This window comes from Lissotriton helveticus, chromosome 8, assembly GCF_964261635.1.
Source record: "Lissotriton helveticus chromosome 8, aLisHel1.1, whole genome shotgun sequence".
Lineage (NCBI taxonomy): Eukaryota > Metazoa > Chordata > Amphibia > Caudata > Salamandridae > Lissotriton > Lissotriton helveticus.
Genome location: NC_136069.1, coordinates 1,666,662,462 through 1,666,682,234, shown reverse-complemented (window position 1 = coordinate 1,666,682,234; position 19,773 = coordinate 1,666,662,462). Strand labels below are relative to the sequence as shown.

The following is a 19,773-nucleotide window of genomic DNA, read 5'->3' as shown; positions in this document are numbered from 1 at the left end:
ATATATATATATATATATATACACACACACACACACACACGCACACGCACCCACACACACACACACACATACCCAGACACACATGCACAGGTGTATAACTGATTTTACATTTTGTTGTATGAGCCAACTTTACCCTTTACCTTTTTTTATTCTGACATATTTCAGATTCCAAAATTTGTGGGCTGACATTTTAATGTCACCAATATATTGCACCCTTTTCTAAATATTCTGTCAGGAACCGACTCTATAGGGGACCCAGGTAATCTTGTTTGATCTAGGAAGTAAGTCAGCAAGGCAAGCTCGAGCTGCACATACTAATATACATGGGTTGTGAAACTCAGCATATACCTTTAGGAAGATTGCCTATATTTAATAAAATGCAGATTCTATAGAATTTTACCATAATAACAGTTGCCACAAAGGCACTTCACAATAGTTTAATGGAATTTACAGGGGAATATTACCTGAAGATGACGAGATCCGTGTAAATCAATGGTAAAAACAGCACACACAGGATGACAGTGAATGTACTATTAATTGTAGACAGCTTGCCCCACCAAATCTTTGTCAGAAACATCTGTGAGAAAATAGTACAGCATTTTCTTAGAAATATTTCTCTCATACATTTACTACTTTAACAGGTCTAAGTCAGCGGGAATAAAGCATCCAGAAACAGAAGAGGACAAATAGAGAAAAATAATTTCGCTTTACAATGAAAGGCTGACATTTGTGGGACACTAAATAGGCATGCTAGAGGAAGGAAATGTCAGGGAAAAAAATTAATTCGAATTGCATGCTTCTAGAAGTTAATGACATACTAATCAAATACAGACTGATTACCCTTAAGTTACTAAAGAAGGGGAAAATCGAACTTCACTCATTCCCTATCATAAGGTGATGGTACAGTGCTGGCATAAAGATCTTTTAGCACACAAAGGACATTCCTCAACATCTACTTTACTTCTTTTTAGTGCCAAAGCCTTCCACCGTACTCAGCTTCTGGTAGGCGTTGGGTGATGCAGAATAGTAAAAGGAAGAGCCTTCAGCACATTCAACCGACTGACATAGAATGACAGTAGATACATTGTTAGTGCACTGGTAGATGCTGCTGTCAATGCCAGTAAGCCTGATATTCTCAACAGTTAGTCCATGGCTCTCTTCCTCTACGGAGTAGTTGGAAGCAGAATCAGTTGGACACAACAGAATGACAAGTATACAACTAGGAAGCCGCCTTCCACCCTTCATTGCAGGAGGTGTCTCCACTCCTGTTTCCTGACTGCACCAGCCAGAGGGCGCCTCAAGACCCCCCCACCACTCGACTATGCCAGCCAAGCGGCCTGGACTGCATCTCATAGCAGCCCTGGAGGCGGGGCAAGCTGATTGTCACTTTGCACCTCACTGTGCAGAATAAAGCTCACCTGCACTCATCTTCATCTGACCCCCAGCTTAAGGTACTGTACCCCTCTTCCCCTGCACTTCCTGCTGTTGCTGCCCCAAAACACCTCAACTTTCTACTGCAAACTGACACAAAGACCACATTAAGATGCACCCTCATCTACAGATCCCTGGGACCCCGAGCAACATTTTGCAAAACCATCCCCAACGTCATCACCCACCTAGAAATCGACTTTCACCACTACGTCCTACTCAGCGGCATCAACTTCCACATCGATGACGCCAACTCCATCACCCTCACGGAAAACCTGAACAACACTGGCTTCATCCAACTGGTCACCGAACCCACGCACAAAGCTGGACATACACTCAACCCATTTTCACCCCACCAGAGACAGAATTAAATTCAGTCACACCACAAAACTCACCTGGACTGACCACACCATGCCCATGCGACTCATGCTGCCCCAGAACACCTCAACTTTCTACTTTAAACTGACACGAAGACCACATTAAGAGGCATCCTCATCTTCAGATCCCTGGGACCCCGAGCAACATTTTGCAAAACCATCCCCAACGTCATCACCCACCTAGAAATCGACTCTCACCACTATGTCCTACTCGGCGGCATCAACTTCTGAACTTCTGAAACGCAATGACCAACATAGCCAAATGGATGAGAGACAACTGCCTCCAACTCAACTCCAACAAAACTGAGGTAAAGATCTTTGGGAAGAACACCTCTGTATGGAACCACAGCGGGTGGCCTGCTGAACTCAGACCAACGCCCACACCAACCGACTATTCAAGCATCCTCTGCATCATTCTCGACAGCCAGCTGACCATAAAAAAAACAAGTTAACACAGTCACTAACTCTTGCTTCCACACACTTTGCATGCACCGCAGGATCTTCAGATGGCTCCTAACCAATACCAGAAAGAACCGTCACACAGGTCCTCATCACCAACCGCCTCAAATATTGCAACCTCCTCTACGCCGGCATCTTCACCCATGGCATCACAAGACTACAGACCATACAGAACGCTCCTGCCAGACTCATTCCGGACCTCCCCAAACAAACTCACATCACCCCCCATCTGAAAGACCTCCACTGGCTCCCCATGCAGAAAAGATACCAGATCAACTTATAAATAAATCCATCTTAGTTGGCTTTGATTGACTATGTCAAAATAATATTTGACTTGTGAATATTTTTGGAAGATTACAATATCCGGCGGGCTTGTCACACACTTGTAGTTCTTCCAAATGAGGTCATGTAATCGCGCCCGATGCGCATTAACGCAAAACATCTGTTTTTTTGCCATTAAAAGACCGTAAGCTCCCTCGTCGAGTACCTGCACTCCAGTGAAGTTTCCACTTGGAGGTACCGACGGAGAGGTAAGAGTAGCATGCATGAGTGTGAGTCGCATCTTGCAAATGTCCTTATGCACGCTTTATAGACGGGTTCACTCTTGGGGTTATTTGTCCATTTTGAGTAATGCAAGAGCAATCTGATGTCGGACAGACCACGTAATTTAAAAATACAGATACCTTCATAACGGCTTGACTCATTCTTTGAATACTAAAAGAGAGAAGATGTATCGAGTAGGTAGTCAATTCTGTATTTGAGGCTGCACTGTTTGTGTATGATGCATTGCCTCAATCATCATTCCGGACATGATGCTGCTATTTTATTATCACACTTGAGTAGATACCTTACTACTGAGAGTACAGTCCCACTGTTTATTCATTCTCAGCTTTTTCTTGAATAAACACTGGCCTAGGCATGGTCTTCTGTGTGGACTGCTACAATACAATGAATTGACTCCAATATTGCTTGATCACATGTTGGACTTTTGTTTTGCTGCGGTTGCAGCTGAGGATTTGATTTGGAAGCTTGTTCTTCTTTTTATTTAACAAATTGAGTAATGTTGACGGCTAATAATTTATAGCCACAACCATTTCTATAAATTTTGTCCATAAATTGTTGCTGTGGGGCTATGATTATTTTACAGAGCAGGGCCTCTTTATAAAAACTTGAGCTGGTGCCGAGTGAGGCGAGGTCCAGTCCTTGACAAGCAATTGTAAACATACTTTTCATTTTCCATTGCATGTCTATAGAATTAGAATATTGTTAAACAAGTTGGCGCAGTTACATTTTCACATTCACTTATTACTTTTTGTTTTTAGATATCGTATAGCACCATGCTTCTATCAAGGGTATGAATATTACTAGCGCAGGATAGAGACTGTATTTATGAATTCTTCAAACTTTGCAGTGACAAAAGGTGTGTCTGTTTAGGTCCTGACGATAGCCAGGGAAATTCTCCTAGTGGCTGAAACATGTTGACAGTTGAGACAGTGATAGACTTCTAACTATCTCTTTTTCACCTGCACTTTTGTTTTAAATTGGAAAATATATCAGAGGAAGCACCAAAGGATTATTTGTAGTGTATATCTCTGTGGTTTATCCTATTGTAATTCACACTTTCAATTTATCTTGCACTGCACTTATAAAAACACAATAGGATAAAAAAGAAAAAAGTTCTGACTGTATTTGCTTTCTCTTGTGAGAACTACATAAGAGGATACAACTCAATCTCTTTGTCCCTCCCTAATGACCAAGGCAGGGCAGGAGTAAGTTGTTTGGAATCCCAGATGATGACACTGGGCACTTGAATGTGTAATGATGGGACACCAATGATCCTGAGCTGGTTCTTGCCCATTTCTTCACTTTACTCTTCTGTTTTCTGCACCTTCTTGTTTTCCTTAACTAATTCTAGGAAGCACACAAAGCAGTAAGTGTCTTTCGACTTAATTTCTTAGGCTTAGGTACGCTGCCTTTAAGGCCACGGATTCCATTTGTTTTTTGACATAGTATGGATTAGGGGGATTGAATCCCTGTTGGTCTTTTCACGCTATCCCTCAGACCCTCTATATTGTAGTTTTACCTAGGTGGTTCTACCATGGCCCTGGGTCCAACTTGTGATGCAGCTGTGTCACTGGGAGTAGCTAGGACAGTTTTAGGTACCTATGATGATAGGAATCGGGATTATAGGTATCCGTCGTGCAACAGGTGCAGTGACACTAATTTCTGCCCTTCCCACTTATGATATAATTTTACCACCGAATCGTTCACAGAAGGGCAGAGGGGGTCATTAACTCTGTTTGCATTAAGGCTAGTGCTTCCATTCCTAGTGACAGGCATTGGATGATAGAAGCGGGAGGAGGCTGACAAAATATAACTGTGGGAATTGCTGTGCCTCATCTGGTCTGCAAGCAGGTCCCCTTAACACTTAGCCCTGTCTGGAGTAGAGGTTCATGACCTAGTGCACATACATGAAGCGCCCTCAGACTTCCCTTAAACTTTTGCCTGCAGCCACCACCCGGGTACGCGTGTAACCTTGGTACTGCCCATGTTTATATTATTAATAGCCGCAGGCATTCAGACATACATCCCACTTCTCTCTGATCAAGAAGTGCCGTCCTCTTTGGTCAAACTTTGTCTACTTTCTTGAAGCCCTCGTACTGCTATGATGTTCAGCATTTTTATCTTAATATGCTGTTTTTAATTAGAAATATGCTGGTTTTTCATTAGACATTGTACTTTGAATTGTATTCTAATTTACCATGTTGTATTTTTTTATGCAAAAATGGCACTACATCTACCCTTGAACTTAAGAATTGAGATAAATCTTGACATGAACACAAATCTTGGACGACAGGACAACTCCAGCTATTGGACTTGCCGAAGAGGTGTCATGCTGCAGTTTTACCGAGTGCAAATAACCTTCTTCTTTTCCATCAGACCATTTGTGTGTATTTTTGAGTAGCTTCCTCTCTTTGTTCAACCACGCTTCCAGGAACACGCACCAAAAGTGTAAACCAACTGATTATGAAGCATTGTGGCAATGAGTATAGTGATAGAAAAGAAAAGGCAGCACTTTTAGACACTGCAACGCACAAGCTTAGTGGGGGATCTCACTGTGGTTTAATCTTCAATAGCCCGGATATGAAAATGATATAACCCAAAAACAAGTTAACTGTGAAATAAATAAACATGCTTCCTATCCTCACTGCCAGGTTTTGCCATGCCATGTGATCCTGGGCGCATCAAATAAGGCACGTATGGCAAAGTTGCGTTATCTGCCAAAAAATGACAACATTTTTAAACTGTTATAAAGTGCTATATGTGGGTATGAATATCTCCACTCACTTGTCTGCAAGCTCAGGTAACACTTGTGCTCTTCAACTCTCCCAGCTAATCCAGTGTACGTCACAGATACCTAAACGTGAACCTGCCCATTTTACACATTTCGCAGGACGTGGCTGGACCTCCAGTGATCACACCTCCATTAACTGTCCGCACTAAAACACACACACTTCTCTCTCTCATATCATGGACACTGCAGGGCTCTACACGCCGTCCCTGTTTCGCTGAAGAGGTAAACCCCGTCGGGTGGCTGGCAGAGGGATGGGGCAGTGGAGCAAGCCCAAACATACCTGCATACCGACTGCGCTATTTCATGTGACAGTCCCTGCCACGAACAGAGACCCATGAGGCACAGGGTCAGACTGATTTGCATATGGCCATGTCTGAACTGGGGTGGCTGAGTGAGCTAAAGAATGGTGATGGATTAAACCCAGATCAGTTGACTGGGAGTGAGTGTTTGATTTGCTCAAACGCTCCGTCCATCATCCCCTTTTGTATCGCTAAGAACAGAGACACAGCACCCAGTCAGGCACCCGGTACGACAGGAGCCGCAACAGACAGTGGAGCATCGTACATTCTCTAGTGCACCTGCCCAAATAGACCGCACAATGGGGGAACCGGATGGTAAGCAGACCAAGCTCATGTCCGACGCCCGCAGAACACCCAGGGGACCGCCACCTGAGGAGGAGCAGGACGGTACTGGCCCAACAGGCCAGAGCCCTGAAGGTGTTGATATGAAGGAGCTACTACTGACAATGAAAAATGGCTTTGCATTGATCGAGGGGAAAATGGACTCAATGTGTGCCAGAATGAATCAGATCACCCAAAAGCTTGAAAAACAGAACTGCAGGATAAAGGAGGCGGAAGCGCGAATCTCTGCACTCGAAGAAGACTGCACGCAGGTGGCAGGGCAAATTACAGACATGGACAAGCTGCTCAAAGTGATCGCGGCAAAGAATGAAGACATCGAAGCCCGCTCGAGATGGAATAACATCCGCATCACCGGCATCCCTGAGCCAACCAACACAGGTCGGCTGGAAGACTATATATAGAGACTGCTCACCACCTGTTTTGGTTAGGAGGCCTTCTCCAGGCTGCTTATTGTGGAGCAGGCGCATCGAACACTTGAGCCGAAGCCCCCACAAGGAGCGCCTCCCAGACCTATAGTTGCGAGACTACTTAATTATAGAAACCGCGACACAGCTCTCCGCAAAGCGAGGGAATTGAAAGATGTCATATTCGAGAACAATGCCATATCATTATACCCCGATTTTACTCTCAATGTCCAAGAAGCGCAGCAAAAATATTTGCCAAATAAAATAAAGCTACAGCACGCGGGAGTGGAGTATGCCTTGCTTTATACCGCACGCCTGCGGTTCACCTACGATGGCAAGCACCACATCTGCAATACACCACAACAGGCAGTGGAGTTCTTCAAAACAACAGTGCAGGCTGCCAAGAGAGAGAGTAGTGGCGGAGACTCAACGCATCAAGACGAAGACTGAGAGCAATCGTCGGGGTCTAGATGGACACCTTCAGAAGGCTTGCTTGTGGCCTTTCCCACACAGGCGCTGACTCTACAGGAGGGATGCAGTCCTTGACTGCACCATCTGGCCATCCGACTCATTACCGAATTGACTATAGACAGTGAGTAACCTACCGGGCACTTGGCCTGCATTCCAGGGCCCCCTTCTGCATGCCACTTCAGTGCAGAACGCGCTGCCATGCCCCCTAGGACACACACCTCCAAGGGAGTTCCCCTTTCCTCCTGTAGTGAGGAATTTTTGTCTTACTGAGTTATCTTTTGTTGTGGGAATGTTAAATTTGTTGCTTACCGGCAGGCCTGCGACCCAGACTAGCTTTGTTATTCACATTGTAAGCGTCTACCGGCTAACCATCCATCATAAATCCATGCCGCTGGCATGCTATATGTACACAGCACGGGCCACGCACCACCAACATGGGGTTGCCGCACAGAAGGCCAAACAGGTTCTGTTAGTTCTACCAGGAGGGTTTAGGAGGGCGGAGTCTGTACACGACAACTTGGGGTCGCCATTGTGGGGGGACTGTTGGGGTACTATAGAGGGCATTGCTCGGATTTCAATGGGTTTTAGACTGCTCATGTACAGACCACACCTAGATATAGACGCAAGTCAGCAGGACATCTACACCTTCTCGACACTTGAAGATGGCAAGTGATGATCGACGAGCTAACACTACTACGCAAGTGGGACTCTTAACTTGGGATGTCAGAGGCCTGGGGGATCCCAGAAAAAAACGATACCTATTGGCCTACCTAGACAGGCATCATGTAGGCATAGCTATGTTGCAGGAAACACATACTCTCCCTACACAACAGCCTCAGTTTGCGTCTAGGTGGGTCACCCGAAGATACCTTTCCTCCTATTCCGCCTACTCAAGAGGCATGGCTATTTTAATTAAACAAATGGTGCCTTATAATGAAGAGGGCTCCATACTTGCAGCTTTGGGCCCAATGTGGACGACGAGGATTATTTTATTAAACTATGGGCTCATATAGTGAGCATAGGCTCGACCAACCTCCTATGGGGGGAGATTTTAACTTAACGCTCCTCTCATCATGGGATTGTTCCCATCCCTTGCCGCACTACTACACCAAAGCACAGTGCCAACTTCAGCAAATAATAGCCAAAAACTTGCTGGTAAACGTCTGGTGGCATCACCACCCCACAATTAGGGAGGGGGCGTTCCACTCGGCAGTACAGTTGGTCCAGGTTAGACATGTGGCTAACCTCACAAGACATAGCATTACACACCCTGTCCACAAGCCATTTGACGCGTACTGACTCCGATCACTCCCCAGTGTTACTGCAGCTGACCCCTCCTGGTGTGACGGCCCAACCCATGAATGTGGCGTTTACAGCCCACAGCGCTCTTAGACATCGTGTTTAAGGCAGAAATGGGGGAGCGCTAGAGGAATTCCTAAGGCTGAACACAGGTTCTGTCACCACCCTGGCCACTGTTTGGGTGGCGCTGAAGGTTACTGTAAGGGGATTTTGTACAGCCAAAACAGGGGGCATTCTTAAAGACATCCGAGAAACTCTCGACTGACTAGAACACCAGAACCAGCAGCAGTAAATAAACACACACGCCACACGCTGGGGCCCCGTACTGGCCAAGGTCCGCGAGTTACTTACGGAATATCACGCCAAAGCAGAAAGAGAGTGCCTGTTTCACAGCAAATACCACTTAGCACGTTGGTATGGTGAAGGGGAACCCCCTGGCAAAGCGCTTACAGTGAGTATCAGGCCGCCAAAAGCAGCGAACGATGTGCTAGCCATCCGCGATGGGGAGGGCGAGGTACACCGGGATACCCCGGCCGTAATGGCTGTTTTTAAGACTCTCTACCAACCGCTTTACACGTCTTGTGCGACAAGGAAATACGAGGGGCAGCATGCAGATAAGGAGCGGGAAGGCGCCGGGGCAGGCTGGTCTCCCTATAGAACCTACATAAATATGCTTGCCCCCTTCCTAAGACTGGTATATGAAGAGGAGGCCCAAGCGGGGACTCTTCCACCCTCCATGGGAAAGGTGATGTTGGTTTCGCTGTTGAAGCCGGGAAAAACCCTGACTCTACCAACTCATATATGCCGCTGTCCCTAATAAACTGCAATGTCAAGATATTAGCATGGTGTTGGCCAACAGACTTAGGCTATTGATGGGCAATCTAATCAGGCCAGACCAAGCAGGCTTTATACCTGGTCGATCCACTTCGCACAACTTACGGACCCTATTCTCTATTATGCATGAGGTCGACCAGGAAGACCAGGCAGCGGCAGTATTTCTTGACGCCAAGGCGTTAAATTCCTTGGAATGGGGTTATCTATTCACTGTGTTCCTTTTGTGGATCAAGTTGCTGTACCATCGCCCCAGTGCCATCCTACTCCTGAATGGGGAGCACTCCCCGACCTTCGGCATTTCCAGAGGCACGCGGCAGGGGTGTCCCCTCTCACCCCAGCTATTCGCAATAGCAATGAAGCCACTGGCCGCCATGCTCCGGCAACACCACAAGAGGTACGCACTGGACTACCCCACAAGGCCAGTCTTAATGTTCGCTGTACGTGGAAGACATCACGGTTTATGTGCGTAATCCTGAAGAAGGATTGAACGCAATGATCCACGAAGTAATAACATTTGGGGCCTTCTCAGGCATTACCATAAACTGGGGCAAGTCTCAGGTGATGCCGCTCACTCCGTGCACCACTTCTTATCCAATAGACTACCTGCTACAGTGGTGCAAGGACAAGGTCCGGTATCTTGCCACAACCATAGTCAAAGATAAGGAGGGACTATTGCGAGCAAACTATGGGAAGGCCCTTAAAAATGTGGAGGACACATTCACTTGGGGGATATCCCTGCCGCCTTCCCTAGCGGGTCGAGTAGCCGTACCGAAAATGGTTATCATACCCACATTTTTATACCTGTTCAGGAACATCCCCTTCAACCCAGGCCCCCCTTTTATCACAAGACTTAAGAGCCAGCTCATCCGTTTGGCATGGGGTGGGAAACAGCCACGGATAAAGTGGAGCACCCTTATACTGTTGTTTGCCCAGGCTGGGTTTGAAGCACCTGATCCTGAACTTTACTTTATCAGTGCTCAGCCAACACTATGTAGTGTACTGGTTTGAGCCTCCACCCTTCATGACGCACTTAACGGTGGAACAGGGGTATATGGCGCCAAGCCCCAAAACGGGCTTTCTGGGAACTGATGATAAGACAGTCGGAGGATGCAGGTCAATAGTAGCCTGCACTAATAGTGCGTGGAGAGCAATTGCAAAGTGGTTCCAAATTGCCATGCTATATTACCAGCTGCTTCCCCTCCGGTATCAACAAAGCGTGCCTGTCACACAGGAAGGTATCTGCAAGCGTATGCTCCTCACCTATGGCATCCAAACCTGGGGGATATGTATGAACTTGGACAATTCAAAGGAGCAGATAAGTTCTATAGGGACCGCTCCCCCACAACCATGGAGCGATTTCTATAGAGGATGTTAAGGCTGCCACTCCTGCGTTCCCTGAGGACCCCGCCCCATATAGCTTCCATTGCACCACCTGCTACGAGCTGGAATGCCTCACGCAGTGTCCCGTATACACAGGGCAACCATGGGGACAGGGACACACAACACACCGAAAGTGAAGTGGGAGTGGGAGGCAGAATTAGGCCATCAGATAACGGATGAGGCCTGGAAATATTGCTTGAACCACAAAAACCCAGAAGTGATCTGGGGGAAAGGAACCAGAGGCACGGGGTGCTAGGAGCCGGCAGCCTCCAACATATAATGTTCAGCACAAATGCTGCCCATCGAGGAGGGGAGGAGTACACATGTAGGCGCAGACGTGGAGGACATACAACGGATCACGTTTGACCAAAGGGGTCTTCTGTCCTCACCCTCCTGTGGGGCAACTGATCCCATATCTAGGGCTGAAATACACATAAGCTGCATCATAGTGGAATGTGATCTAGATCACCCCACACAGTGGAACCCTCTTACCATAGTCTGGTAAGAGCAAAGCCCGCCTCATATCTTAAAGGTCCTGATGAATGCCAGACCCTACTGTGCCACCTGGCAGAAACATGTCGACCACTCTGACCAGGGTGGGGGGACAGCAGAATCTCCAACACAACGATCACTTATTTTAATTACCCTATAGATGCCAACCATATTAAAATTAATTCAACATCTATAATGGCCTTTTAAACTCACTTTTGGTCTGTAAGAGCCCCCACTTAGTTTAGAAGTGCACCTCTGTAGTCAAGTGTATGCCCGCCCTCTACCAAACTAAGTTTTTAGAGGGCGAGGACTGGGCAATGATGAAGCATGACACCAGGTGGTGTGTGAGACCAGTCCTTCACTTTTAGTGAGAGGCCTGACCTCACAAAATAAAAACTGTAGCACCTGGGTCACCTAACTAGGAGCGGCTCCATTCGTGCTGAACTGGACATATTGCTGCCAGCAAACGGAACGCATCACAGCAAGCAGCAGATTTAGGATAGCACATTTTAAATGTATTCACATAATGAACCCCTGTAAGAATGCATAGGCTCCCTCTGCGCGATATCGACAAATGTGACCGCTGTAAGCAAGAGGGAGCAGGGTTCTTACATCTAGCATGGGAATGTGGGTCCATAGCACTCTACTGGGCAGAGGTGGAGGCGGCCCTTAGGGACCAGCTGATCCTAACACCCGAGATGAGTCTTCTGGTTTCCTTGCCCGGGTATAGAGACCGAATCAAACGCTTACTAGCTGTGGGCCTGCTCACTGCAAAGCTAAAGATGCATGTAGATAGGGGAGGGGCAGGGTGCCCAAATTTAAGGAATGGCTAACAGATCTAACTTACTACCAGGAGCAAAATAATAAATATGCTGAGTTTCTCCCTTTACACTTTAAACCATGTCACTTTTGGGAACCTCTCACGAATTACCTGCTACGGACAACAGCTAGCGACATGGAAGAAAATGAATCACATGCATAAACTAGAAGACCTTTGCGGCCGCCGGGTCATAGATTAATGAGGTTATCCGCCATACTGCTCATTGTGTAGTACTGTATCCCATGTGTACATATCAAAGTCACTATGCAATGGTTCCAGCCGATCTAGCCTCAACAAATCCACTGTACTAAAGAAGTCATGCAATGTACCTGCAATCACTAACATGTATTTTATGTGTAATGTTCTTGTACTAAAAAACGCCAATAAACAAAGTTACAAAAAAAAAGTTTCCTCACAAAAAGGCAGTGGGAACCACCGTACTTAGTAAGGACAATTAACCCTGCCCATTATTCAAATTAATTCATCCCACCTCTAAGTTACAAAAGGCATAGAATGTGATTGCTGAAGTACTCTGCAAGAACTGCACAGACTGCTTCTGTGTGCTATAGATGTTTTGGCAATGCTTGGAAGGCGAGCGGTTTGTGATTAATGAGTATGTCTGTGCCTTCCATGCAGCATGAGGGTGACAGAACACTGAATCAAAGATGCACATTCTCAACACCTGGTCCAATGCCTTCTATGAATTAATCAACATATCAATCAACTTCTGACAAAAGGATAATTATTACCAATGTGCTTACAAATTTATTTATTTGATGGCTTTTTTTCCAATAGCATATTAATTACATCTCCCATCATTAATATACCACAAACTTTGATGTCTTTAAAGGCTAATGTAATGTAAGGGATAATGTGCTGCATGGCTAAACACTTATAACGTCCCAAAGGTAAGACCTACTAGCTATACCAATGCTTGTTTGAGTCAGGTGTCTACTCCAAAAACGTAAGCATCTTGTCTCAAAAGGGATTAGTTACTTACCTGTAATCCTGGTTCTCTTCCAGGGGTATCCTCATCAAAGTCATAAGCATTAGAATATTCCCGCCCATGCGCGAGACCCCGGAAACACTATATTATATGTGCCCCACATATATATAACCATATACATATATATATACAAATAAGCAATTGCAGCCTACTAAACACCAGAGCTGAATCATGCTGTAAAGAATTTCCACCATACATGAATAACATGCATTAGAAACATGAGAAACAACAATAAAGTTTTTTTAGAACTGTTTTAATGCTCAGAAAGCTGTAGAAATTCTTATAAAACAATGAAAGCATAGGAAGCTCCCAGGCTGCATTGCAAACACACAATCTAAAAAGACTGAAAAGCTAACCTGTAGCTGCATGCAATAAACTGACACCGTGCCTTTAAGGCACTCCTGACCCCCTGCTTCCCATCATGCCTCAGGGGTGACAGTTAGGTCAGTTGTTCTTAGCGGAGACTGAAAAACCATGAAACTAAGAGGTTAACAATATCTCCAAATTAAAATAGTCCTTTGCCCGGGGAGGCGGGAGGGTTGCTTATGACTTTGATGAGGATACCCCTGGAAGAGAACTAGGATTACAGGTAAGTAACTAATCCTTCTCTTCCAGGGGATCCTCATCAATAGTCATAAGCATTAGAATAGAATAGCGAGCCTCACCTCATCTCCCTGCGGGCAAAGGAGAACATAGAAACGTGATCAGTAAGCTTAGAAAAACCAAGCTAGGATAGAACAAAAAACTATCCAAACAGATTCCTCAAGGAGGCTTGGCCTACTTGAGCATCAGCCCTGGAATCAGATTCTAGGCAGTAGTGCCTCGTAAAGGTATGAACTGATTTCCAGGTGAAAGCCTTGCAAATTTCTGACATAGGGACGTCATGCAAGAAAGCAACAGTGGCCGCCTTCCCCCTGGTAGAATGTGCCTTGGGAGGTAAAGGTAAGGGCTTTTTCGCTAGCTGGTAAGCTAAGGTAATGCATGAAACAATCCATCTCGAAATGGATCTCTTAGCGGCTGGGAAGCTCATTCTCATGGCCCCATAATTAACAGACAATTGATCTGTCTTCCTTATTTGCTTGGTACTTTGTAAGTAGAACTTAAGCACCCTTTTGAGGTCTAAGGAATGAAGCGACCGCTCAGCTGGGGTTGCTGGATCAGGGAAGAAAGATGGTAGGGAAATGGACTGATTGATGTGAAAATCAGACACCACCTTAGGGAGAAAAGAAGGATGTGCCCTTAAGACTACTCTGTTATGGTGGAATACAGTGTAAGGCTCATTGGTACACAGTGCTTGGATCTCGCTTACTCTGCGCGCTGATGTAATTGCTACCAGAAAAGCGGCCTTCCAAGACAAATGCTGCAAGGAAGCTCTGTGGTTTGGCTCAAAAGGAGGGCCCATCAACTTTGATAACACCAGGTTCAACTCCCACAGAGGAGAAGGGTTTCGAACAGGGGGATACACTTTCTTTAACCCCTGGAAGAAATCCTTGACCACTTGCATCTGGAAAAAGGAGGACTTGCTAGGCGACTTCCTGTACGCCGTAAGGGCAGATAAATGCACCCTGATAGAAGCATACTTAAGACCAGATCTTGCTAGATACAGAAGGTAAGGGAGAATGACATCCTCCTGCCCCTTCGTAGGATCAAAGTGATGTTCCCTACAATAAAGAAAAAACCTCTTCCACTTAAACGCATATGACGTTCTTGTGGAGGGTCTTTTTGCTTCTTTTAAAATATGCATACAATCAGGAGGCAGATTTAAATGTCCGTATTGCAGGACCTTAGGAGCCATGCTGTCAAGTTCAGTGAGGGAAGGTTAGGATGAAGAATCCTCCCTCCCATCTTGGTCAGCAGGTCCGGCCTGCAAGGTAGTCTCCTGTGTGGAAGTACCGACAGATGCAGAAGGTCCGGGTACCACCACTGCCGTGGCCAGTCTGGAGCTATCAGAATCGGTCATGCTGGATCTGAGTAGCTTGGACACCACCTTCGGGATCACGGGCAGAGGAGGAAAGGCGTAGGCAAATGTCTCTGACCAGTCCATCAAAAGAGCATTCCCTCTTGTCCCTGGATGATGGAATCTGGACGTGAAGGCGGGGCATTTTGTGTTTTCGTCGTCCGCGAATAGATCTATTTCCGGACGACCCCAACGATGAAAAAGGTCCGCCACCACCTCATCATCTAGCACCCAGTCTGGCTGATCTTCGAAGTGCCTGCTGAGTGCGTCTGCCTTGACATTTAGCTCTCCTGGAAGATGCACCGCCACCACCGAGAGGTTCCGGGCGAGCAGCCAGTGCCCGATCGCTTGCGACTCCAGTGAGAGAGGACGCGCCCGAGTTCCACCCTGCTTGTTCAGGTAGAACATGGTTGTCGTGTTGTCAGTCTGGACCAGGATTGAATCAGACTCGATTGCAGGCAGGAAAGCATTCAGAGCCAGATGGACAGCTCGTAGCTCCAGCATGTTGATGTGGTAGGACTGTTCTTTTGCCGACCACCGTCCCTGAATCTGAATGCACCCCATGTGCGCCCCCCAGCCTTGCAGAGACGCGTCTGTCACCACCGATTGCACTGGTAATGGCTGGTGAATAGGGAATCCCACCATCAGATTCTGCTGCTGAGTCCACAATGAGAGGGAGGATCTCGCCGCCTGGGAGAGAGATCTGATCCTCCCAGCGACCTGTCGACTGATCCCCTGGTTCCTACAGAGTCTGTTGCAAAGGAAGCATCCTCAGCCTGGCGTTGGGAATAAGAAAGATGCAGGACGCCATCGATCCTAGCAGGGATGCCACCTGCCGGACTGTCGGATTCTGCACCTGGAGCAGAAGCCTGCACCTCTGTCTCATTGAAGACAGTCTCTCCTCCGAAGGATACGCTCTTCCCACGCTTGTGTCAAGAACGGAGCCAAGGTAGTGGATGGACTGGGTGGGCTGTTGCACTGATTTTTCCATGTTGAGATGCAGCCCAAGGTCGTGCAGCTGTTGCAGACAAAACTGGAAGTCGTGCCTCACTTGCAATAGGGATGGTCCTTTCAGCAGCCAGTCGTCTAAGTATGGATAAACGAAGAGACCTTTTCTGTGAAGAAAAGCTGCCACCACTTCCATGCATTTGTTGAAGACTCGCGGTGCGGACTTCAGTCCAAAGGGCAGGACCTTGTACTGATAATGCTTGTGGCCGACCACAAACCGCAAGTACTTCCGATGACGTTTTGCGATGGAAATGTGGAAGTACGCATCTTGGAGGTCCACTGAACACATCCAATCCCCTACTTGCAGATGTGGACATATTTGGTGAAGGGCCAACATGCGAAACTTCTCCTTGATTATGACTTTGTTCAGAAGTCGAAGGTCGAGGATTGGCCGAAACTTGCCCTCCTGATCTTTTTTGGGGACAAGAAAATATCTGGAGTAAACTCCTCTTCCTCTTTGAGAGGGCGGAACCTCTTCTATAGCCTGCTTCTGGAGAAGAGCTCTCACCTCTTTTCGAAGCAGCTGTAACTGATGAGGTCGAGACTTCTTTGGTGGAATGTCCTTTGGAAGCGCACGGAAACGTAGCGCATATCCATTGCGTAGTATATTCAGCACCCAGCGATCTTTTGTGATGCTGGCCTACTCTGCTAGATGTTGAGAAGCACTTCCTCACACTGGAGTGGGCAAGGGAGGCGGAGGAAGCCACTGTTCATGACTTTCCTCCTCTCGTCGTGGTAGAGGACTGCTGCTGGTGACCACCTCTACCTCTGTTAGATTTTCCTCCTCGAAACAGGGACTTGCCCTGATTCTTGTTTTGGGACCACTGAGGGAGTTGAACCCTCTGTTGAGCCCCCTTGCGCTGGTTAGTCTTGTATCTGCGCTTGAACTCCTTTTTCTTCTCCAAGCCGACCGCTTGAGAGTGTCCAGCTCGGTTTTCATTCTACTCATCTCATCGTCAGTGTGGGAGCCGAAGAGAGAGGAACCGGAGAATGGACGGTTCAAGATAAGTTGTTGTGCATCAGATTTGAGGCCTGTCAAGCGCAACCAAGACGACCTTCTGGCGCATATTCCATGCGCATACGAATGCGCCAAAAGCACTGCGCCATCCGCCGCCGTGCTAATCATCTGGTTAGCCACCAGAGAACCTTCTGTCAGTGTCTCTTCAAAGTCTTTCTGATCTTCTTTTGGCAGTTTGGACTTGAAGCGCTCCATGGAATCCCATAAGGCTCTATCATATCTGCCTAAAAGCGCTGCAGCACTGGAGACCTTCAGAGTAGAAGCGGAAGAATTGCAGACCTTGCGACCCCACGAGTCCTGGGATTTGCTGTCCTTATCTGGAGGAACTGAAGAGGAAGCAGTGACTGCATGTGTCTTACGTGCTTCTGCTACGATCACCGAGTCTGCAGGAGGATCAGTCTTAACGAAGACCGGGTCAGAGGTAGCTGGCTTGTACTTCTTTTGGATGTGAGCCAGCAAAACCTTAATGGTCGCTGGAGACAAGAATATGTCCATGACAGGTCCCACAATTCCTGGAACCAATGGAAGCAAGGGACGAGACCCAGACATCTGGTGAAGCGTCTCAAAAATCACCGTTGTGGTGACCTGGGTGACAGACATTGCAATGTTGAGCTTCTGAGCTCCCCTCTGCAGGACATCATGGTACGTGTTAATGTCATCAATCGGAGATACCCTAGAGATAGGGCTGTCCAAAAGCGTGGGGGAGTAGTCCCTCTTTGAAGAGTGGGTAGAGGAGGAAGAAGAAGAAGTAGACGGTGTTCTTCTACTCCTGCGATGAGCACTGCATCTCCTATCTGTTCGAGCGATGCTCCCTTCTGGGGGAACGAGATCTAGAAGGCCTCCTCACAGGTGATCTGTCAGCTTGGACCCTGTGCCTGGGAGGGCTGCGTCTGTCCGCTTCTTCAACCAGTCTTTGAAGAGGAGACCTGTGCATAGGACTAGCTTAGTCCTGCATCCGCCTCGTAGCCCCATAATCTCGCCAGTGATGCAATGGCAGATTCCAGCTCGGGGACAACCGCACCTCAGTAGGAGAAGGCTCTGTCCGTCGCAAAGGCGACTTGCGTGCAGGGTTTCTGGCCTCTGGAGAGGCTGACCTTGAGGACGCTCGCTTGGAAGAATGCGAGGAGGAGTGGCGAGACGCTGACTCCGTCACCAGATTCACCAATCCTTCTCTGGATCTCTCTGAAGCAGGTGTTGACGTCGGTCGGGAGTCTCTCGCCGTCGATCCTGCATGCTTCCGTGATTCTTGTTGCCTCGACGTCGAGTGGTCTTTCGACGTTGAATGCCTCGAAGGCGAGCGATGCCGGTGAGATGCTGGCGAAGATCTGGGATGTCTCAACGTCGAACGGCGATGCGCAGCCGACAACGGAACATGTCTCTCTCTCGACGCTGAACGTCGTGCCGACGACGGCGGAGGTCTGCTCCTCGACGCCGATCGTCGCCGGGTTGACGACAGCGGAGGTGTCACACTTCTCGACGCCGATCGTCGCCTAGTTGACGACGGCGGAGATGTGATGTTCCTCGACGCCGATCGTCGCCGGGTTGATGTCGGCGGAGGGCTCTTGTTCCTCGACACCGATCGTCGCCAAGTTGACGACGGCGGAGGGTCTTGAATTCTCGTCGACGACGTACCTGAATCTCTTCTCGACGGCGAGGCCACCGTCGAAGGTCGTTTTTTAGATAAATGACCCACCGGTAGATCTTTTCTCAGCGCCAAGCCCGACGCTGAAGCTGAAAGGCGTGAAGTCCTGTCTTTAGAAGGTGTTCTAGACCTCTTGGAGCCCTTCTTTACAGGAGACCTTCCTCTGGATGACCTATGAGCCAGGCTATATACGCGAATCCTCTCCATGTCCTTCAGAGTTCTTCCTGACAGGGTTTTGCAGTGAGGACAGGTCCTTGGATCATGATCTTCAGCCAGACAATGTATACAGACTTGATGGTTGTCTGTCTTGGCCTTCTTTTTACCACAAGAAGGGCAGGTATCAAAAAGAGAAGGCCTTTTAAGGAGAAAATGCCAAAAAAACTGTCAATAAAAGACAGATTCTTACTTGACAAGATGTAAAACGTCGAAGTAAGCCCAAAAAGTTGTGAAAATGAAGTGAATTTCCAACAGAAATCAGAAATGAGTGGAGCTGTTTCACCAGGATCCTTCCTGAAGGAGCCGGAAAGAACAACTGACCTAACTGTCACCCCTGAGGCATGATGGGAAGCTGGGGGTCAGGAGTGCCTTAAAGGCACGGTGTCAGTTTATTGCATGCAGCTACAGGTTAGCTTTTCAGGCTTTTTAGACTGTGTTTGCAATACAGCCTGGGAGCTTCCTATGCTTTCAGTGTTTTATATGAATTTCTACTGCTTTCTGAGAATTAAAACAGTTCCAAAACAAACTTTTTTGTTCTCATGTTTCTAATGCATGCTATTCATGTATGGTTGAAATTCTTTACATCATGATTCAGCTCTGGTGTTTAGTAGGCTGCAATTGCTTATTTTATATATATATATATATATATATATATATATATATATATATATATATATTCACTGAAAAAACCATAGGTTATAGACCATATATAGTTAGGAATTAGCATTTACAAAACCTTATTTTACTCACACAAAACCATTGAAATTCCATATATAGTTAGTTGCACTAACTATATATCGCGCACCCGCAATCCACTGCTGATGATGTCACATATTACATCATTCATGACATGGTCAGTGACATCACTGATGACATCACTGATGACATCTCAAATGACATCACTGATGACATGACTGATAACAACATCCAGTGATTTTTTGTTTCTGTAAAGTTTAAATATGTCTT

At 47.0% G+C, this 19,773-nt stretch overlaps 1 protein-coding gene across 5 annotated transcripts in view; it reads right to left on the bottom strand.

The window, feature by feature from the left end:
* The window catches only part of LOC144773613 (transient receptor potential cation channel subfamily M member 2-like), a 1,994,366-nt gene that overhangs the window by 983,524 nt on the left and 991,069 nt on the right, over positions 1-19,773 (bottom strand). For all 5 annotated transcript variants that reach the window (XR_013600026.1, XR_013600027.1, XM_078658754.1 and 2 more), the window contains one exon: positions 465-577. Coding sequence is in view for 3 of the 5 variants with exons in the window: in XM_078658754.1 (XP_078514880.1) it covers positions 465-577 (113 nt within the window). In the remaining 2 variants the exon portion in view is untranslated. The remainder of the gene's footprint in view (positions 1-464; positions 578-19,773) is intronic.